This window comes from Rhamphochromis sp. 'chilingali' (assembly GCF_963969265.1).
Source record: "Rhamphochromis sp. 'chilingali' genome assembly, chromosome: 14".
Lineage (NCBI taxonomy): Eukaryota > Metazoa > Chordata > Actinopteri > Cichliformes > Cichlidae > Rhamphochromis > Rhamphochromis sp. 'chilingali'.
Window position 1 is genome coordinate 19,269,819 of NC_137941.1, and position 23,065 is coordinate 19,292,883.

At 43.0% G+C, this 23,065-nt stretch overlaps 2 protein-coding genes across 3 annotated transcripts in view; one reads left to right on the plus strand and one right to left on the minus strand.

Moving 5' to 3' along the window:
* The window catches only part of LOC308409408 (vang-like protein 1), a 28,134-nt gene extending 18,519 nt beyond the window's left edge, over positions 1-9,615 (plus strand). For both annotated transcript variants that reach the window (XM_080902134.1, XM_080902133.1), the window contains 3 exons: positions 4,662-4,812; positions 5,462-5,696; positions 6,509-9,615. In XM_080902134.1, the coding sequence (XP_080758260.1) occupies positions 4,662-4,812; positions 5,462-5,696; positions 6,509-6,769 (647 nt within the window). In that variant the 3' untranslated portion in view covers positions 6,770-9,615. The remainder of the gene's footprint in view (positions 1-4,661; positions 4,813-5,461; positions 5,697-6,508) is intronic.
* Positions 9,616-9,757: 142 nt separating this feature from the next.
* casq2 (calsequestrin 2) lies at positions 9,758-16,444 on the minus strand. The gene is made up of 11 exons (XM_080902135.1): positions 15,940-16,444; positions 14,108-14,192; positions 13,843-13,943; positions 13,631-13,742; positions 13,121-13,194; positions 12,913-13,043; positions 12,773-12,818; positions 12,642-12,696; positions 12,299-12,399; positions 12,089-12,163; positions 9,758-11,889 (listed from the first exon to the last, which is right to left on the minus strand). Exons 1-11 carry the CDS (start codon positions 16,174-16,176, stop codon positions 11,647-11,649), a joined length of 1,260 nt encoding a protein of 419 aa, XP_080758261.1. The 5' UTR covers positions 16,177-16,444; the 3' UTR covers positions 9,758-11,646.
* Positions 16,445-23,065: the final 6,621 nt, after the last annotated feature.

A 23,065-nucleotide genomic window follows, 5' to 3' on the forward strand; every position in this document is an offset into this window, starting at 1 on the left:
AATAGCCCTTGGTTAAGTCCAGTGTCGTGAAAAAGCGGGCCGTGCCTAACCGGTCCAGGAGCTCGTCGACCCGAGGCATGGGGTAGGCATCAAAGCGTGACACTTCGTTCACCCTGCGATAGTCGACACAGAACCGTATAGACCCATCCTTCTTCGCCACCAGAACGATGGGGCTACACCAGGCGCTGTGCGACTCTTCTATTACTCCCATCCTCAGCATTTCCGCCAATTCCCTCTGCACGATTTTTCGCTTGTGCTCCGGGAGCCTGTAGGGCCGTGAACGCACCGTCACGCCAGGCTGCGTCACGAAATGGTGCTCGATGAGGGACGTCCGGCCGGGCAGGGGGGAGAACACGTCCGCAAAACGCTGTTGCAACGCGACAACATCCGCTCTCTGGGCCTGTGTGAGATGGTCATCACAAGGGAGGGAGGCGGGAATGATAGAATTTGGCACCTCAGGCCCCAACTCATCTCTCTCCTTCACCAAGCTCACCAGAGAAGCGGTTTCAACCTCTCGCCACAGTTTGAGGAGATTGAGGTGATAAATCTGCGTGGCTCCTCCCCTGTCCGACCGAGCGACCTCATAGTCCACGTCCCCGACTCGCCGTGTGACCACAAAGGGTCCTTGCCACTTGGCGAGCAACTTCGAGCTGGAAGTAGGGAGTAACACAAGCACTTTATCCCCCGGTGAAAATTGCCTGAGCCTAGCCCCTCTGTCATACAGGCGTTGCTGACGCTGCTGAGCCTGGAGCAAATTCTCCCGTGACAACCTCCCCAAAGTGTGGAGTTTTGCTCTCAGGTCCAACACGTACTGAATCTCATTTTTGGCGGGGCTCGGACCGTCCTCCCAGCTTTCTTTAATCAGGTCGAGCACCCCACGTGGCCTCCTGCCGAACAGCAGTTCAAAGGGAGAAAATCCCGTGGAGGCCTGGGGCACCTCCCGCACTGCGAATAACAGAGGGTCTAGCCAGTGATCCCAATTGCGTTCATCCTCGTTAATGAACTTCCGAATCATGGACTTTAAAGTCTTATTCAGCCGCTCCACCAGCCCGTCAGTCTGAGGGTGGTAGACGCTGGTCCGAATAGATTTAATGCCCAGTAATTCGTACAGTTCCCGCAGTGTACGAGACATAAACGACGTGCCCTGGTCAGTCAGTATCTCTTTCGGGATTCCGACTCGGGAGATGACCTGAAACAGTGCCTGCGCCACACTCTTTGCAGAGATGGTGCGCAGCGGAACTGCTTCCGGGTACCGCGTTGCGTAATCCACCAGGACTAACACAAAGCGGTAGCCGCGTGCACTCCGGTGAAACGGCCCGATGAGGTCCATGCCGATGCGCTCAAACGGGACCTCAATGAGGGGGAGAGGGCGCAGCGGCGCCTTCGGTATGGCCGGCTGGTTAACAAGTTGGCAGTCCGGGCAGGACGCGCACCAGCGGCGCACATCCGCTCGGATGCCCGGCCAATAAAATCGGGCCGTTATTCGCTCCAGAGTTTTCTCATAGCCCATATGCCCTGCCATGGGGTTATAGTGCGGCACCAACAACTGGGTGTGTGTTTCCTCTGTCTGAGTGTCACGACTCACTCGATATAATCGGTCGTTTAATAAGACGAAACGCGGGTAGGTCTGCGCGGCCTCAGGGCGCACCACGTGACCATCAATAGCCATCACTTGGTCAAAGGCTGAGCGTAGGGTGCCGTCACGAGACTGCTCCAGTGGGAAATCACCCATGGGGGACACTTCCGGGGCCGGCGGGACGTCCCGTGAGGGACCCGCCGGCTCCTCCCCCCCGGAGTCAGGGTCGGACGACCCCGCGTCACCGCTGAACGCCGCGCACACGCTACACCCCGCTTCCGGTCGTGATCGCACCCCCGCGTACTGTCCCAGTAGCTGATGAAACCCCGGCCAATTGGTACCCAGAATCAGGGGGTGCGACAGGCGCGGGCTAACCGCCGCCGTTACTCTATGCGTTTTGCCCTTATACTTTAATAACAGCGGCACTATGGGATACCTGTGAACGTCACCATGCACACACCTCACCTCCACCCATTCTGCCTCCAGCAATGCCCCGGGGCGAACCAAGCTTTGGTGTACGAGGGTCTGCGTGCAGCCCGTGTCCACCAACGCCTGGCGTATACCCCCTCGAGTCCTTACCGGAATACTGTATGTCCCTCCTGGACCGGGGGAGGGTGCTGGGGCGCCAGCAACACGAAACACCTGCCCCACTTCCATAAGCGGACAATCCCTCCTCAGGTGCCCCGGCTGCCCGCACTTCCAACACTCCGGCCCCGGCGTCTGTGCTGCTCTCCGTGGCTCGGGGGCGGCTCCACTTGGCTCGGCTGCCCTGGACGGCACCAACGCCGCGAAAGGGTTAGTGGGGCTCAGCGCCGGCAGCCGCTCTGCCTGCCCTGGTGCCGGCACACGGCTCCTCGGGGCCGGCACCGGGGCCTGTTTGTTCGGCCTCCGTCCGGCGTCCCCGGGTTCCCCTGCTCCAGCGGCAAGGTGGTCCTCCGCCAGCGTCACCGCTACCTCCAAGCTTGCGGGCCGGTGGCACCGGACCCATCTCGCCGTCTCCGCTGGCAATCCCTCCGTGAACTGCTCCAGCACCACCTTGTCCACCAGCTTCGTCTCCCCCTCCGATGTTCCCGGTTGCAGCCAGCGTACCGCCGCGTCGCGCAGCTGCCGGGCCCAGGCGAATGGTCGGTCCGTTGTAGCCAGCCGACAGGCCCGGAACCGCCGGCGGTGGTCTTCGGCGGTGAGCCCTAGCCTGTCCACCACCGCCCGGCTCACGTCCGCGAAGCTGCTCCTCGACGCCGGAGGCAGACTCAGGGCCGCTGTTTGTGCCTTCCCGGACAGCAGGGGGAGCAGCCGCGGAGCCCACTCCTCCCGCGGCCATTGGCAAGCCTCCGCCGTGGCACGGAAGGTCTCCAAAAAAACCTGTGGGTCGTCCCCGTCCCCCATCCGGGGCACCGCCACCGACAGTGGCGAGGGCTTCGGCGTGGCAGCGGCCCCGACCAGCCGCTCCAGAACTTGCGTCTGCCGGTCCGTCTGCTCCCGCAGCGCTGGTCGGCCGCCTGATCCCGGCTCATCGTCGCCATCTCCGCCAGCATCTGCGCCAAGAATTGCAGAGGCTGGGCGGGTGGCGCGGCCTGTGGGTCGGACATTTCCCCACCGGCACTTTCCTGGGTTTCGGCACCACTTGTGGAATACACCAGGCACAGACACACGCACACACAGGTAGGTACAGCCAACTTCCACATTTATTCACGTGTTGTTGTTTTGACAGCTGACTCAGTCACACAGTCTGACAGCTCACGAGCCCAGCTGATCTCTTCCCTGGCCGCTCCTCCTCGTCTCACTATAAACACAGCGGAGGGAGACCATCATCAGTCCATAAACAACATCAGCTGTTCTTACCGGCCTCGCAGCGCCGCCCTGATGAGCCTTCCGCTCCACTCCTCCCCTGCAGCTGCGCCCGGGGCCACGCCTCCGCCACAGCCACATATCACACTCTTTCCTGGAGTTAAAAGGGTCTTCCACTCAACACCTATTAATCTCCCACTGGCTGCGCAGCGCTGGATTTGTTGATGTATAAAGCAGGGAAGCAATGTTGGATACCGTGTCCTCACAGTGCTTTTCATCCACCCCACCCCCTCTCCTATCAAAGTGCAATGGAAGGGTCTCTAGGCGGCCGTGGAATTCCAAGCCTTAAATAATTCATCAGTGTAACGCTCATTTCTCAAATACTCCCACATCTCTCCTTCCTCCTGCTCACACTGTCTCCAGCTCGTTCTTTCCCCTTTCTTTTCCGTCGTCAACTCCCACACATCTCCCTCACGCTATACCAGTCAGTCACTCTTCTCATTGTACAAACAGTACAAATATGTAGGGCAGGATGTATAAGGATGTTTACTCTTATTTTCATTGGAAAGTGTCTACATTTGCTCCACAGTACTCGCACTGGGAGGATTTTTCATCCATATTTCATCACTAAATTCAGTTTCTCTTTCTCACCTGCATGCACAAGCGTAAACATACGCCCATGCAGATCAGATTAATAATTTATATCCTTGTCTGACCTGCAGCATTTACCATCTATAACCACCCCCAGATTTAGTGATCTTCATGAATATGGACCAGATCTTACTCCGCCTCAGTGACACCACAGGATCTCTAATATACTGCTATATAAGCCCCATTAGTTTTATGGGTTTGCCACACAAACCAGTAAATTCACACATGGTCTTTGATGTGTAAAATAATGAATATTTAATCCAGACCCCCAATAAAAAGGTTTCTGCATCACAGAGTGTGTGTAGAAATGTGGATGCTTCCAGTGGAAATTGCCTCTTTTCTCAGTGCTAAAATTAAGAATGTTTTGTGATTCAGACTGGCGACACTACCCAGATAACTATCAAACCTTTCTCACAGTTAAGTGGAGGATAAAATGGGAATAATACTGGCTGGGAAGGTTGATTTACAGCTGTTTTACACCACTAATAATAAGATCTGAATTTGTCCTTCAATATGAGTTTTCCCTCAATCATTCAGATTGAGATACTGTCCATTAATCACTGGTGGGGGACTGGCCCGTTAAAGACTGCCCTCCCAGGTCAGGCTGATTTAACCAATTTACTACTGTCCTTTCTTTCTGATACAGCCCCAGGGAATGCAGCAGGGGCTCAGCCAAGTAATGGAAATCAGTCACGGGCTATGGTTACAGCTGCCGGCAAACGTAAAGACAGCGCCCACAATGAGCTGTACTACGAGGAAGCCGACTATGAAAGAAGAGTCCGTAAACGTAGAGCCAGGTGAGTCATGGGAGCAAAGTGTCACACTGTTACAGTGGCTTAATAATTCTGCATTAAATCTGTACCACAGTTATTCTGTAACTTACGCTGTAGCCACATATCCACATCCCTAGAAATGCAACCACAGCACATGTTAATGCCAGCCCATTACAAACTTTAATGGCCCGTTTACCTCTATGTGTTTCTGGCTACTTCTTCTTGGGAAGAAAATAAATCAACTTGAAGAGAAAAACCCTACCGCCAACTCCTGTTTTGGAAGCGACAGAGGCACAACAGGACTGTTATAAATCTAGTGCTAGCCACTTGCACATGGTTTGTCGTAGGTTCCACATAGATTCTGCACAGAAGTAGAAATCAAACTTGGGAAGCTGCACATACTGGGATGGCTGGTGCATGCACATGTGTAGTTAAAAAAAAACTGTCAAGAGGACTAGGCTTGTGAGAAAGCACTTAGCTATGCACGTTATTATGTAAACTTGATGACTAAAAAACTGCATGGAAAGTCCTCCACAGTACGTTTAAATACCTTTACTTTAACAGATATATACGTCTGCAGTTTCGTTTAATCTGTCTTAACATTAGGGTGCTGCTCAATGATCAGTAAAAACAACTGTATATAGCCAAATACAATGTGGTATTTCTCTGTCAGGCTGGTAGTTGCTGTTGAGGAGGCCTTCACACATGTCCGCCGCATGAAGAAAGAAGATGAGCGTGCAACACCGTCTGACATCATGGATGTGCGAGAGGCAGCTCTGGCTATATTTCCTTCTATGGCTCGGGCCCTGCAGAAGTACCTCCGCACCACCAGGAGGCAACACTGCCACAGCATGGAGAGCATCCAGAAGCATCTTGCTTTCTGCCTGGTCAATAACATGAGTCCTAAGGTCAGATTTGTTGTCAATAGCTTTGCACTAAGGCGGTGTTTACCAAGAGGTGTAACTTATGACAAAAGGATAGCAGAAAGAGTGAAAGGGAAGGTTTACAAGATGTTAATGAGATCTGCTGTGATGAATGAGGTGGAGATGGTGGCACTAACAAACAGGAGTTGGAGCTAGAGGCAAGAGATCAAGAGGTTTGAAGACAAAAACTTGTGCAGAGGAGGGATAGTGGATACTGGACAGAGATGATGTTGAAAATTGAGCTATCATGAGGAAAACAGGAAGTTCACAGAGAAGATTTATGGATGTATTGAAGGAGGAAATGCAGAGGAGAATGCAAAGGATGGGGTGATATGGGTATGGGTGATATGAGGTGGAAGAAAGGCTGTAATGACATTTATTTTTATGTCTAACAAGCTGTGACTCAAACTGAGTAAATAACATCAGCTATCAGACAGAAAGTAAATGGAAGCATTACTTAATCGTGTCACATCAGTGAAAAGAGGTTTTATTAGTTTTGTATGCATTCTTTGCTAAATCCCCCTTGTGCGTCCATTTAATTTCAGTTTTATTAATTAATTAATTTATTATCATATGATGAAACTAAAAGAGGGGCAAGCTGTCATTCAAGAAGGGCCATGAGGTCAACTTTTATTGGTTCACTGACATTAGAAATGGTTTCATCGGTCAGGAGATTAATAAATTGAGTTAATCTTGCCATATAGATGTTATCCCAAGTTTTGTCTTTACACATCAATTTTGTTTTGTTTTTCATTGTGGGTACTTTGATATAATCAGCTGCTTCTCTGTGTGCGTAGGCCTTCCTTGAGGCTTATCTCATGCCTGGTCCAACCCTGCAGTACGGCCCCGAGCGCTGGATGGCTGATCAGTGGACCTTAGTGAGCGAAGCGTCTGTGACCAGCGGCATTAAACAGGGGACAGAGTTCCTTCTGAAGTGTCTCGACTTTAGCTTAGCCATCACCATCAAGAGCATCCCTTATATCCGACTGACCGAAGAGTACATCGATCCCAAGTCGCACAAGTTTTTACTGTTGCTCCAATCAGAAACTTCAGTTTAACAGTGGCAGAGTGGACGAGCGCTGCTGCTCTGGACTTGCAGAACTGTTGCAGTTATCCAACTGAATTTTTTCAAGAAATATCTTTTTGTACTGTTTTTTGTACCTATGTTTATGTAGTTTTCTCACATATAGAGTATTTATGTCTTTGTCTTTGTCCCAGGAGTCTTGAAAGATGATAAAAGACACAAAATGAGGAGAAATGCACTGAAATGTCCTCTGTCGTGACATTTGCAGAACACAGTTCAGTTATGTCTCTATGCACTACAGATGACCCTCACAAACGTTTAGCTTCCTTTACGTGCATGTGCCGGTGCGTGCCTGCATAGGAGCGTTTGAGATTTTAAGAATGCAAATGTGTGCGTTAGTGTGGTTTTTATCGTAGTGTACACTGGGGTCTGTCTCTCTCCAAGACATTTAATATAAACTGAACCTCTCTTTTTTCAGTCTAAGCAGTTATTATTTAATTGTCTTGTATTGGAAATGTATGTACAGTATTTATACGTGAATAATACTTTATCCCTACAGACTTTTTATACCAAAATCATGTATCACTTGAATGATTTTTTTTTATCATTTCAAACATTTTTTTTTACCCTGTCTGTCTGCGCTGTACTTGTTACGATAATTGGACTGTAGATAGACGTGTTTGTAGTTGTCAGATCATTCAAAGAAGTCTCATGTACTAAAAAAAGCAGAGGAAGAAGACTGAAAAATCATAAATAAATTGATTTGTTAAACATAGTAATTAATATTAAAAAAACATTAAAATAGGCCTTCATTTATAAAAAGGTGTCATAAATTAGAATTTCTGTACTTAGCTGATGAGAGACAGCTAGGTTTGTTGTGTCCTGGCCAATCGGATGGGCCATGTATTTGCACAGTGAAGCAGAAATTATAAAAAGAATTAAAGCAGATAAATATAGAAACCTGACTGTCCTACTGTGGGAGCGATGGAGCCTGTCCCAGCTCCAATACCTAAATAAAGAAACTAATATCCATTAAAAAAAATGTTTTACCACTTATCCAATCCAGAGTTGTGCGGATGGCTACACCTGAATACTGTTAGGATATTTCATGTTTCATCTTTCCCTCTTTCTTTCTCCCTTTTCTTTTCCCCAGTCAAGTCTGTCCCGTGTTCAGCAAATGAAAATAAAATAAACAATAAAAGCAAAGGTGAATCAAATAGACCAATACGGCAAGGCTGGGATGGTCCAGTTGGTAAAGTAAAATTTTACCCACTGCTGTATTATTTCAGAACATATGGCCCTGATTTTCATCTCGATTTGTGTTTTTTATTATGGCTCCATGTAATGTAAATCTTGTTGGCCAGTGTCCTATAATCAGCCACAAGCTTAATGCAACGCACAACCTAAAGGATTACCTAAAATCAGATTTCTGAAGAATTTCAAAACATTAAGTACTTTATGTACAAAATGAATCGCTCACTCCAAAATTCATATTGCATTATTTCATGCTGCAAGCATTCAAGAATTAAAAAAACAAACAAAAAAAACAATAGTAATAACTTACTGTGAACAACTCAACTCAGTATCAGTATTTGTGCTGCCAGTATTGGACATCAGGGTGTCTTACTACTGCCACCTGCCTACAACTACTGGAACACTGTTCTAGGCATCAGCTGTTAATGAGTGAGGATATTTGATGTGTATTTTTTAAACTTTTTCTACTTATAAGGCTTGATGTGTTGTAAGTTTATATTTACAAGAGTGTTACTGTGCTTACAGAGGGTGTAGTTTTGTTTTGGACTCTTTAGGGGTGTTGGTGGTTGTAAATACCTTCTCTTGTACGACTACACACGTGCCTGGTTTGACATATTTAGGATGTGCTCAGCATACATGTGCGGTTTTTCAAGTTTGTGTGTTTCAGCATATGTGTGTGAGAAAGAAACTGAGTAAAACAGAAAAGAAGAAAACACAGAGATCGCTTTCCCAAATGTCCAAATGTGATGCAGCTGACAGGTCGTGAGTTGCCCCCGTCTCCTTTTATACAGCATAACATTGAACATTAATGCAGCGGTGTCAAAGTCACATTTGTACAAAAAATAAAATAAAATAAAAATGAAGAAATAAATATTTGTACTGATGTTTTCAGGGAATTTGATTGTTGTTCTACTTCCATGTTGTGGAGAAGTTTTTAAAGATTTAACTACATTTACGGTTACTTAGTTATGGCTGCTACTAGAAGGGACATTTGTGGCTCCTTTATGTGGCGTCTAAGGCTTACAGTTACTTTGATTTCATATTATATTAATTATGCAGCAAGCTGTGTATATTCTTCTAGGAGACGTTTGGCTATAAAAACTTTATTATTAGTTATGATCAGGTATCTGCCTAATAAATTGCTTTTTTGAGATTTCCAAAATATTTCTTCTTTTATAACAGTTGGTCTAACAAACTTGTTAACCATACATATTTACATACAATAGTAGCACTTATTATATGTAAATAAGCAAATTTCATGTAATTTGCTTTCATGTAAAGTGTATTTTTGGCACAATTAACATAATATGTTTGCAATACCATAATTCCTTACTCATTGCTACACATAACTTTATTTTATGGACATCTATGGTTTGATTTCATTGCATCTGTGGGTTGGATGGATTGTTCTGTACTTATTTTACCTGCTGTATACAGTGGCTTGCAAAAGTATTCGGCCCCCTTGAACTTTTCCACATTTTGTCACATTACAGCCACAAACATGAATCAATTTTATTGGAATTCCATGTGAAAGACCAACACAAAATGGTGTACACGAGAGAAGTGGAACGAAAATCACACTGATTCCAAACATTTTTCACAAATAAATAACTGAAAAGTGGGGTGTGCATAATTATTCAGCCCCCTGAGTCAATACTTTGTAGAACCACCTTTTGCTGCAATTATAGCTGCCAGTCTTTTAGGGTCTGTCTCTACCAGCTTTGCACATCTAGAGACTGACATTCTTGCCCATTCTTCTTTGCAAAACAGCTCCAGCTCAGTCAGATTAGATGGACAGCGTTTGTGAACAGCAGTTTTCAGATCTTGCCACAGATTGGATTTAGATCTGGACTTTGACTGGGCCATTCTAACACATGGATATGTTTTGTTTTAAACCATTCCACTGTTGCCCTGGCTTTATGTTTAGGATCGTTGTCCTGCTGGAAGGTGAACCTCCGCCCCAGTCTCAAGTCTTTTGCAGACTCCAAGAGGTTTTCTTCCAAGATTGCCCTGTATTTGGCTCCATCCATCTTCCCATCAACTCTGACCAGCTTCCCTGTCCCTGCTGAAGAGAAGCACCCCCAGAGCATGATGCTGCCACCATCATATTTGACAGTGGGGATGGTGTGTTCAGAGTGATGTGCAGTGTTAGTTTTCTGCCACACATAGCGTTTTGCATTTTGGCCAAAAAGTTCCATGTTGGTCTCATCTGACCAGAGCACCTTCTTCCACATGTTTGCTGTGTCCCCCACATGGCTTGTGGAAAACTTCAAATGGGACTTCTTATGTTAACAATGGCTTTCTTCTTGCCACTCTTCCATAAAGGCCAACTTTTTGCAGTGCACGACTAATAGTTGCCCTATGGACAGATTCCCCCACCTGAGCTGTAGATCTCTGCAGCTCGTTCAGAGTCACCATGGGCCTCTTAACTGCATTTCTGATCAGCGCTCTCCTTGTTCGGCCTGTGAGTTTAGGTGGACGGCCTTGTCTTGGTAGGTTTACAGTTGTGCCATACTCCTTCCATTTCTGAATGATCGCTTGAACAGTGCTCCGTAGGATGTTCAAGGCTTGGGAAATCTTTTTGTAGCCTAAGCCTGCTTTAAATTTCTCATTAACTTTATCCCTGACCTGTCTGGTGTGTTCTTTGGACTTCATGGTGTTGTTGCTCCCAATATTCTCTTAGACAACCTCTGAGGCCATCACAGGGCAGTTGTGGAGCTGTTTTGCAAAGAAGAATGGGCAAGAATTTCAGTCTCTAGATGTGCAAAGCTGGTAGAGACATACCCTAAAGCAGCGGTCCCCAACCTTTTTTGCGCCACGGACCGGTTTATGCCCGACAATATTTTCATGGACCGGCCTTTAAGGTGTCGCGGATAAATACAACAAAATAAAACTAGTACCGGTACTGAAAAAAAAAGATTTATTCATAACACACATGAAAAGGCCCAGGAAAACCAAGTAAACGATAAAAACGATAATAAAATAACGCTGAAAACCGATAAAAACCCTGAAACCATATATTTCACACCTGAGCCGCAACTCTCGCGGCCCGGTACCAAACGACTCACGGACCGGTACCGGTCTGAGGCCCGGGGGTTGGGGACCGCTGCCCTAAGAGACTGGCAGCTGTAATTGCAGCAAAAGGTGGTTCTACAAAGCATTGACTCAGGGGGCTGAATAACTACACACACCCCACTTTGCAGTTATTTATTTGTAAAAAATGTTTGGAGTCATGTATGATTTTCGTTCCACTTCTCTCGTGTACACCACTTTGTATTGGTCTTTCACGTGGAATTCCAATGGAATCGATTCATGTTTGTGGCTGTAATGTGACAAAAAGTTCAAGGGGGTCGAATACTTTTGCAAGCCACTGTATATGTGTGTCTGTTTTTTAGCCTTCACCCCTTTGTTTCTTTGTCTCTTCTAGATTCTTTTCTAAGATCCTCACATATAACCCAGACACTGGGAAAGTTATTTTCTCAGTCAAAAATGACCTTTATTGATATTATTTCTTTTTAATATTAATAGCAGGCACACATTAAGTGCAAAAATTACCTTTTTTTAAAAATTAACTTATTGTAGCATAAAGCTGATGCACTGATATCCACATTAGACACTCTGAAGAGGAAACAGTGGATACTCAGATAACACTGTAAATTACTCATCATCGTCATCATTATCATCATCTTCCTCCTCGTTATCATCTTCATTATCATCTTCATTATCCTCATCATCTTCATCATTATCCTCATCATCGTCGTCATCATCATCATCATCATCATCATCATCATCATCCTCAGTGTTAACTTTGCCAGAGAGCACATCTTCAATCCAGTCCTCCAGCTCCTCAGCTGTGGGTAGATCCTCCTCATCATCCATTTCCAACCACACACTGTCTGCCTGCTCACACACACACACACACACACACACACACACACACACACACACACACACACACACACACACACACACACACACACACACACACACAGAGAGAGAGAGAGAGAGAGAGAGAGAGAGAGAGAGAGATCAGACAGTGCCAGTAAAAACTGAGCACAGCATGTGTCGTCGGTGTTAGTGGTGACAGTCGGGGACTTACATCAGTAACATTGACAACTCCGATCTGTGGTCTGAACAGATCCACCTTGAAGGTCTTCTCCCAGTAGGGGATCAACTGAACAGAGTCAGCAGGACAGAAAGAGAAAGAGCATGAGGTCTGACAATAATCTACATTTTCAGGTTTTCCTTTTGCGTGTGTGTTTGTTTCTTTTCTTTTTTTCATTATTTGTCTGCTTCTCTTTCTTCTCACCAGTGGAAAGTCATCGGGATCAATCCAGACGATGCTCAGCTCAGGTAGGTGAGTGTTGTCTCTGGCCACCTCCTTTAGGATTTCCAAAAATTCATAACCATCTAAAAAATAAAGAAAATTAAAATTAAAAAAAAAAACATCCTAAAACTTTCTGAAAAAATTCTACCTCCTTAGGCTGACCCTGATCCATTTTAAAGTCCATACCTTTTATAATTTTCATTTTACATAAGCAGTCCCTGAGGACTGAATAGTTTAGCCTTCCATATCTGCAGGAAATATGCTCAGCATCTCATGTTTACACTCGAGTAAAACAGCGGTCCATCGTTATATAATATGCTCTCACCAGGATCCTCCTCTTCTGCAAAGGCCACAATGTGAATGCCTTCAATATCATCCTCCTGAGAGAAAGAGACCAAAATGTGAATTTATTTAAAGCATTTGGGAAACTAAAATTAAAATGATTAATTTTCTCACCCAGGTCTCAAACATATTTTCTGCACGCAGCTTTCGCAGTGTTGGTCTGACAGCACAGAAAAAAAACATTAGATGTTAAATTGAAAATATATCTTTATACTTTACTAAAGTCATAAAGTATGACATTAATCTTTTTTTACCGCCTGTGTTCAGTTATAAATTCCACCAGCTCCTCCTCAGAGTGAGGTTTGCCTGGGATGGACACGGGCTCCTCCATGAAGGGCTCATAGAAGTCTACCTCATTTAACTTCAGACTCAGCTCTTTGGCCACCTACAGCAACCAAAACTGACCTGTTAGGACTACACATGCAAGTGTTTCATTGCCTTATGTGTTTGTTTGTAACTTACAGATTTCTCAAATGTAGCAAAAAACTTAATGTAGGGCTGAAACTGCTCAGCGGCTTCTTTAAAAGCTTCATAGTCTAAGGTAAAAAAGAAAGAGGAAGAAAGAACAAGTTAGCTTTTTAAACAGTTTTTTTCCTTGTTTTTTGGACGTACATCTGTTTGTCCTTTCTTTGGCCGATGGGTACTTGACATTTCCACAATGGGGAGCGGAAATAGCAGAACTTTGACCTCAGCTTATCACTCCCACAGCTGGTCAGATGGGATGTATCTGCAAGTTAACTATACTACGCTCAGTTGTTCCACAGCGTGTGAAAGGGCGGCCAGGCAGTGGCAGCTGCGTGTGCAGTAACGGTAAAAATGGATCTGTAAATCCATGGAGACGAGTGGGTTAAAAATCCATGTTATAATGAAGGGCATGGGCCACAGAAAGTCCTTCACAGATCCATCTAACGAGGCGGTGTAGTGTGTTCAGACTGAAAAAAAAACACGAGTTTTACAAATATACACACTCACGTTCGGACTCTTCGCTCTTGAAGTAACCAATGAGACGTATGTCTTCCTCCATCCTGTCAAAAGCTCGCAGCTCCAGAGCATTTCCTATGATTTCCACTGGTTCCTCCAACAGCTAGAATATAAGCATAAAGCAAGAGGAGAGGATTGCAGGGTGTGACTGGTGGTGATTAGCGCAAGCAACTGGGAATCAACCCTCAAGCAAGTTTACTTACATCCAACAAGAACTCGGCCAGAGTGTTAGCAGAGAGCAAACCATCAAACTCGATAACTCTATCAGCCTTAAAAACATACATGCTTCCCTCTTCCTCTAAGCCTGCGATCAGAAGAAATGATAAGACATTAGATTCAGTCAAACACCTAAAGTTGTCTGACTCTTAACAAAAATGACTGCTATCAAAGGCAGTTCTCTTCATCAAAATCTACCAATCAGACTGAGGTTAAATAAAAGACTTAGTCTGTACCACTACCAATACTCACCCAGTTTCTTTGCTATCTTTGCATCTTTGTGGGAGTCAACCATTCCAAACCCGATGTCCTTCTCCTCCATAACCTGAGCTACAAGCTGCAACCAACACAAAAACATCACAGAGGACTAAATTGTAAGAACAGGACTGAACACATAGCACGTAAATAGGCAAGACAAAAAGAAACTTTCACTTTGGCTTCTGAGTACTGGAAACAGTAATGCAGGTTCGGTTAAAATGTTAAATGGGACTGTTTGTGAATGGGAGCTTGACAGCATGACCAAAGTTGGCAATATGACAGAGGTGTCCAAGCTGCCCACACAGAGATACGGTTACATAATCATTCAGACTGCCTTGTTCTAAATATAGCCAGGTAAGTTTATACACATGACTGGCCTGGCAATTGTGGTGTGAAATAAGGTGGATGAGCTTCACTAATACTTTGATTAACTAATAATCAAGATTGGTAAAATTATAACATGGAGTTTAAAAAGAACTCACGAGTGGATCTTCATTTTATTTATTTTACAATCCTGTTCCAAATGAAACAGTGCATCAACATTTACAGTAAAAAAAAAGTGAATAGAGCTCAGTGTAGTTACTAATACAGGATTACTTTATTGCGTCTTTAAATGGACGTCTGCTTTTGGCAGAAGTATCTACTTATATGAGCACTTTCATTTCACATGTCCATCCATCCATCCATTTACTTCTACTTTTCCACTTCAGTGTTGTGAGGAGGCTGGAGTCTGTCCCAGCTGTCACGGGGTGAGAGCTGTGGTTGCCAGTCTTTCAAAGCCTGACTTAAGTTCATTTCAACAACTTTCTTTACTTTTACATGCACAAACAAAATGTGCCACAACTTAATCCTGTCTCTGGGAATTTATATTTTAATTTTCCCCTGTTATATATGAAATTACAGAGTGTCATTACTTGGATATACTCAAGTAAAAATAGACTTATGTAAATGTATTTTGCCCATGATGGGGACAGACCTCAGAATACTACAAATTGTAGATATTGGGGGTAAATAAGCTGATATGTGGCATACTTGAGCTTCTCACTTACAACCAGTAGACTCTAATCAGCTATTACAAATACACTGTGCATGGTGTCATGTTTGCCTTATTGAGTAACTACGTGGCCTACCTGTTCTGCCTGCACGTATGGGCTCAGGTTGCCTTTAACATTTCAAAGAGCAACATGTCCTCCACCATGTGTCACACGAGACGGGTAGAATGAACAGTTTCATACAGGATTCACAAAGACAGACTAAAATCTCCTATATAGACGTGTCTCCAGCTGCTTACTCAATCTATTAAATACCTTTAATATACCAAAGAAGAGAAGGTCGCATCAGCCTTCACATGTGTGGCTTAAAAACATTATATAAATGAGCTCTTGGATTATTTCTGCCAGCAAAGAATAATCACAAGGAGAATAAATTTCACGCATTTCTGTGGAAAGGAGGCACACACTGAATTGGCTGAAATAACCTGAAGTGGCAGCACTGCATCTCATTGCATCTGTGCACACAATGACCTTGAGGAACCTCATATATACAGAGATTAAAATGGAGAGCTCTGGAGTTTTATAGCTCACCAGGTCCCTCTCTGCTTATTGTAGCACTAACATAGAGTCACTTATGAGTCTGTTTGATGGGATTATGAGCGCCCTCTGTCTCACACCGCTGTCACCCAACCAAATCATATGAGTTTTCCTTTCTTTGCTGCATCTCCTTGAGTGCTAACTCAACTTTCTTTAAAGTTATCTGCACTTTTCTCCCTGACCTGTCAAATCTTTTTCTGCACTGCATGCATTGATTTCTTTTTCCTTATACTTTACCTCCAGCACCAACTCAGTCATCTGGTGTTGTTTTTGCAGTTCCTTGCTGTCTGCTATGGGCTCATGGTAGAACAGGCAGAGCATGCTGTGCTGCTTTAAAGCTTTCTTGTAGTTCTTGTCATTGATATCAAGAACACGGTCTTTCCCATCATACTGTGGCAACTCTAGGCCTTTCTCAGACAGGGCCTGAGGCACAAAGTTTAGGCAGGGGAGCAAGAACAACCACAGGGAGAGCATGGTCCAGAGTTATCACACACCACCAGAGTATGAGTTAGTTTCACAGTATAAAGGAAGTGCACGGTGAGAAAGGTCACCTATAAGGCCTATGAAAGGATGAGGAAATGTAAGAAACAGATATATTGCTGGTCCGTCAGTGGCAGTTTGCAGGCATCCCCCGGTGTCCAAAGAAATCCAAAAAATTTAACGTATCCTCTGGGCCAAGAAACTCCTTTCGTCATTACTTCTTCACGCCTGCAGACACAAAGGCGAAAGAGGAGTACTGCAAGGGCTGCAAGACACTGGGGGTGGATACCATACATAGCAGCACTCCCCTTCCACTACTCATGCAGGATAGGCCCATTTTTAGGAGACCAGTTGTTTGAATGCTAAAAATAGAAGAGCAAACTGAGAACAGAGGATAGTGAAGGATGACAGTCAGGGTTTAATAATGAGTTACAGTACTTGCTCACTGTGATGTCTCTTTGGGAGAGTTAGTAATGTGGGACAAGCACGCTGAGCACTAGAGATTTGAGGGTTTAGTTATTCTGAGATATCGGTGAAGACCAAAAGTCCACAAGGAGCTTGGTGCTACAGTGGAAAATGTTGGTGTATTTTAATGGAATCTAGCAACAGATGTGCAAAGGACAAGCAAATAAAAGAACAGTCACTGTGCTGCTGTCCAGTGTGTTGATAATATAACAGCTTTTGCTTTGGCTGGAATGTGATTGAATTGTTATGTCTCACTGGCTTCTCATAACTAAATGTACCTCAAATGATTTTAACACAATTTTACTAGTAAACTGCATCTTTAATAACCACTGAAGCCACAAAAAAGCATTAGAAACACTTCTACTTTGGTGTCTTGCATTCATGCTCCTGCTTGAAGTACTGCAGGTGCTTATAAGATCTCGGGATAGAGGTACTGCTGCCCTCCTCAGGCCAAAATATGTACGGCTGCTGACAAACCTTTTCATAGCACTTTTGGCCACAGCACAGCAGGAATGCATGTGCAGGTGTGATTACACAAAGCTGAATCTTTGAAAAATGTGCATGAATGTCAGAATGTCTTTATGTTCACTATGCACTTTTGTTGCTTTGGAAACCTTAGACCTCTGATACTTCAATTACATTTTTAGAGTGCTACTTATCAAGTAAAGTTCTGCCCAAAACTCACAGCCCATACTTACTTACAACAAGGGAACACTGACTGTAAGTTGAGTTGATTAGTAAAGAAAATGAGATAATAGGTGCCATCTGGACACATGCAGCAGATGGCCATTGGCAGAAAAAATGTTTTTATGTGAGTGCTGTCCAACAAATACCTCTGGAAATTTACATCACAACCATCACAATGGTTAAAAATTATAAACCTTTATTCGGTGTACCTCCTCCTTTTCTTTTCTTTTTCTTTCTTTCTTTCTCTCTCCGTCTCTGTCTTGTCTCTAGGTATGTTTGTGTGGGTGCATATATGTGAGAATAAAGAAACAACAGCTCAAAGTGCAAAATCTTTATATGCTTCAAAGCGCAACATCTCAAAATCTACATTTTTTTCCCTAATACATTTCCAGTATTGCATTGTTATACATCTACATATAAGCTGTCCTTCAGAAGCTCATCTAACAGGTTAGCAGTGGGACATCAAGAAATAACTTTGCAAAATCTGCTGTTGTGCTCATTAGTAATGGTAACTGATTAATGATGGTTCTTTTTTTATATGACTTTTTTTTTCTGCTGGTCTTCACAGCAAATCTCTGCTGTGACCTCATTCTGCCCTCATTATCTAGCCTCAAAATTAGCTATGATATCGCCCTGCTGTTTTTGAGCAGTCCAGTCCTCCTTGATGTATTGGTGGTAGGGGTCATTAGAGTGCTCCCTCCTTTTAGATTTGACTGTGTTCACCAGCATGGCCACAATAATGAAGGCAAACATGCCGATCATCACGGCGAGATACCAGATCACGTCCCTGAAGTTCTCCTCAGCCAGAGTCTTGTCCAGAGAGTTGCTTGCAGCAGTCACGTTGCGCCTCCAGTTATCCAGGAAGTGATTCAGTGCGTTGGTAAGGGACGTCTCAAGATGAAGGGTCAAGTTTGACCAATTAGTGTCACTCAACTAGTTGAAAGAACCACAAGACTTTTGTCAAAAAATGAAAAAACATGGAAAATTTATTTTATAGCCCCATTTGTTTGCTTTAAATCCTGTAAATCCAAAATCTGCTTGACACAAACACAAAAAATAAAGCAAAATATAAAGAAGAAAAAAAAAGAAAAAACAGCAAAGAAGATGTTCTTGGGTATTCTTTAATTCAATTTTCATTCAAAGTTGAACTTTCAATTCATTTGATTTGCGTCAACAGTACTTTACTGTTTTTTATCAGCATAAAATGTAAAACACTGCAAGTCTGATCAAAACATGATGTTAGGTTTTTTATTGTTACACTGAAATTCTTTCTTTAATTGCTTATAAAAGAAAAAGCATAGAAAACTGACATGCACCCTTCATGTGCCCTTTTGAATACACAAAGTAACACATTTGTTATCAGGTGAGAAAATGAGTTTTCAGAGCTCAAAAACACAAAACAAGTAACAGTGCATTATTTTTCCTTTATTTATTTCATTTAATGTCACCTGAAGACAAATTTGCTCTTAAATATATAGAGATAGATTTAACAATTTAACATTACTGAGTGACAAAGACTATAAACATTTAAGCTTCAACTGTACCAACCTTTTGCCATGTTTGAGAAGGCCACATCATGGAACTGATCAGGAAATCACTTTGGAATGAAAGCAGAGAAAAACAGGGAGAGAGCACAAGAGCGTCGCCGGTCAGAGTAACCTACGAAGTAATTAGCTCACAGAAAGCTGCTTATATTTTATTTGCTGTCTTTATCTTTCGTGTGTGTGTGTGTGTGTGTGTGTGTGTGTGTGTGTGTGTGTGTGTGTGTGTGTGTGTGTGTGTGTGTGTGTGTGTGTGTGTGTGTGTGTGAGGCATGACCTTGAATAAGGCATATTAAAATGTTGATATTTGCTTTGGATACTTGAGACATAAGAGTGCTGATAGTGGTTAAAAGGTGAAAAACACATTTATACGCCCATTAATTCCCATATACCAAAAAGAAATAACATCACTTTATAGTTATTGGCTTGGCCTGACTTGTTTGAAATGTAATTCCTCATTTGCCCTCATAGAGGGAGCGCAGTATAAAATTGAGTGATAGCCAGTCTAAAGCAGTTTTAAACAGGCTTACCCTAGATGGCAGCAACACGTAATGCAACACATTTAAGAGCCATACACATATATATACATACATATATACATATACATATATATATTAATGAATTACCCCAGTAAATCAGTTCTCAGATATGCTTGACTCCATATTCAGCGAAAAACCAAGGAATTAAAATGAAGTCCTTGTTTATAGTAAATTTTCCGGTACCAGCTGTCAAGAGCAATAAGAGGTCTGTCTCAAGGACACTCCAGCTTTGTGTCTGTGTGTAAAAAGGATGCTTGATAACATACTTTATAATTGTTTGAAAGCCTGGTGTTTTTGCCCAACAGAGCCACGTTGCTGTAAGGGATGACTCCTACTATATCTGATCATTTCCAGATCATTCATGCTTTGTATTGCTGGGCCAGCAGTTGGATAGCTGCTGGGTTTCTTCCCTGTAAACACAAAACTTAAGGCATATGGAAGGTTTTGCACAAAGACCATCAGTGCAATGAGACACACTGAAAAGAGTTGTCTCTAGCCTAAAGGAGAGAGACAATAGAAGCAGAATAGATGAAAACAGTAAGTCTGTAACCCGATAGACATTCTGTGGAATATGTCTTGCAAAATTCCTCAACCAGTGTGCCAAAAAGAAAGAAAAGGGGGGAAAGAGTCTTAAAAAGTAAAATAGAAACTGCCTTATCTACTTTGCAAATGTAGGTCCTCCTGCTAATGCTCTCCTCGTGGAAAAGTTACAGGCTGGTGTCTGATGGAAATTTTCATGTGCAAATCAGATAAAAGGAGATTTTGCATAGTAAAAAAAAAAAGTCCAAGTGTTTCAGGGTCTCCACGCTGACCCTGGATTTTTTCTATGTTTCTCTTAACTCTGGTCAGTTTTCAGACACTTTTCAGGTGAATTTTTCCAGTTGGCTTAGTCTGATGAAAGCTCCTTACAACACAATATGTGGTGAAATGGACGGACAGCGGGAGACCACATGTCATGCTTTCGCAATAAAAGGCAAGAGTACCACATCAGCCTCGAGAGAGTTGTTATCTCATCCACCTTATGTATGAAATGAATGGAAAAAAATAACATACAGTTATATGAACAGTTTGATTGTTGCACTTAATGCAAGCATACAGCAGATGGGCATTAAATAAGTCACTCAGAGTCTGTCGTATATTACTACAATTACCTGTTGTAATGATGCTTTAGAGTACAAAGCAACTATAGACTAGTTGACAGATTAGCTTTTGACTTGCAAGGTTTAATGCAACACTAGTGAGTGTGACATTAATCGTTACCCTTAAATCCTTAATTGTAATTTATAATCTATATAATCTTACTTATGATATCATCATTCTCATGCGTTTTATGTTCATGTATTTCTAAAATTGCAGACACTTACTGTCACAGGCAGCAAATGCAGGTATCTTAGTTAACAAGTTTTATTTCTAAACCATGTTAACTAAACGGGTTTATGAATCAAAGAGGAGTGCGGCAATCATTTATAAGGTCACAATCAAGCAGCACTAAAGAAAAACTGCTTCAATACTCTGACATGAAAGCTAAGAAAACCCCTAAAATGACCTCTGATTATATCAAACTCAATATTGCACTGACATGGGTCCTCTGGCATGGAGTCCTGAGTGCTTTCTAGAAATCCAGGGCTGTGTTGAATACATGTTTTTTGGCTTCTAAAGGGAGGCAGATTGAAAAACTCTGAGATAAATTAAGTACAGAGCCAGACAGAGAAACTGAGTTTCCCCGAATTATTAGTAAAAGGATGAGTGGAATGTACAACAACGTGATCCGAAAAAAGGGCAACACAGGCTGTCATCGCAAGCCTGGCTGGATTAAACGTCAGTGGTCACGGAAGGACCGGATGGCAAAAGAAACCCCAAGGGCGAGGGTGACATATGCAAAACAGAGGGCAGTGCCACCGGACGCAGCGAACCATAGTGTGTAGCTAGGCCAGAAAGTTATATAAACTCTGAAATGCAGATTTAGAAACGCAAAAAGAAAAAAACACACAAACTACACACACACTAAAACTACATTCTGATCATTCTTCTTTGTCACAATACTTGCAAAAAAAAGCACACTCAGTTTCCTCAAAAGAGCTTGTGTGTATGTTCATGGGGTCCTGGCAGCACTTTACCATGAAGTGTTGGTTTGCAAATTCTGGGTTCACATGAGTCAGTGTTCATGGTTATATAATCATCGACAAGTACAGTCAAGACTTGTCTTTTCAGTTGATCAGGTATGTAGCAGTTCAATAGATAATACCTTTCTAAGAAAGAGGGCACCTTGATGCAAATTTCAATTATGTCTTTTAATCATGTTGACGTAGCTCATGTTTTAACTTGCTTGACACCGAGCCTTTGTGTCTTTCCACTGTGATTCACCTGACCTTGGAGCTGCAGTACTTTTCCACACATGAGCATTCTTACGTTAGCATTCTTTCTTCCTATCTCAGTGACTTGGTGCAATTGTAATGAGATACTGCAAAAGATAGCAGTCACACTGTGTTTACATGAGGATGCAAGTGCACGTTAGGGCAGAAAAAGTAAAGGATAACATGAATATGTTCAAAACAGAGATCTCCCTGCGTTTCTGAGTCCTCATTTTGATGCTAAAAACATATGTGTGTATGTGTAAAAGCAAAAGACAGTAATGGATTACCAATGAAAACGTTCCACATACTGGTCATGTGGTGCACACAGTTCAGTCTGTAATGAAACCAAAGCTGATGCTGTGATTAATAAAGAAGTGTGGACCATCTGTTTGCAGTGGCTGAACGGCCCTTCTTGTAGGGGGCAGCTGCCTGACACTGGCTATGAAACAATAAAGCAGGAAAAACAAAATAATTAAAGAACAGCCTACACTTTACTGATGAAGACATTAAAGCTGTTTAATGTGATGGATACCCAGTTCGCTAGTCTAACTAGAGATACAGTATGATATATGTCTCTTGGGTCATGGGGTCCAGTAATTATGATGATATTATCACTTAAATTAATGCTCCACAAATTAGACAGGACTAGCCATAAAATGTAAATTATAAATTTTAATCTGCTTTGAAAGGAAATGTTTCATGCACACATTCTGCTGCGGGCCAAAGCTTGGGATATGTTATTAACAAAGTTAAGATGTTTCATTTTTAACAATCAAATGACTCGGCATGGTAACAGAAGGAAAAATACATTGCTTGGCCTAGCAATAATTGCAAATATGATGTTGCTTTTATTTCTATTGCAAGCAGACTTTGGTAACAGTGCTGACCATATGGAAAATTGATGTTTTTCTATTACAGCACGTGCCTGTATTAAAGAAATACAACACATGGCAGGAGAGTAAAGTTCTAACCCTGGAGGGCCTGAAATATAACACACTCTTAAATATTTCCATTCACTCTCACCTATTTGCCTTAAGTTATTGCAGTGAGTTTACTGTCCTATGATAATACTAATGTAAGAAGAGTGATAAGGATTGTTTATCTCTTTATAATGACATACAGTATTGACCGGCATTGATAAGGATTTAGCTGGTTGCGTATTAACTAAACTGGTCTACTTTTTTTTGCACATCATATCAATAACTTGCTGCTTCTCTCTGAGCAAACCCTTTATCAGCAGCTGTGTTGTTGAGGTGTAACTCATCAAGAATGTTGTTGTCAGGGGTCAATTTGACCC

Excerpts from the sequence above, each read along its gene's own strand:
- casq2 (XM_080902135.1), bottom strand. The coding sequence starts at position 16,176 with ATGCTCTCCCTGTGGTTGTTCTTGCTCCCCTGCCTAAACTTTGTGCCT. Across the intron at positions 13,044-13,120 it reads TTGCTACATTTGAGAAATCT|GTGGCCAAAGAGCTGAGTCT; the intron begins GTAAGTTACAAA and ends TGGTTGCTGTAG. Across the intron at positions 12,164-12,298 it reads ATCCCGATGACTTTCCACTG|TTGATCCCCTACTGGGAGAA; the intron begins GTGAGAAGAAAG and ends GACTCTGTTCAG.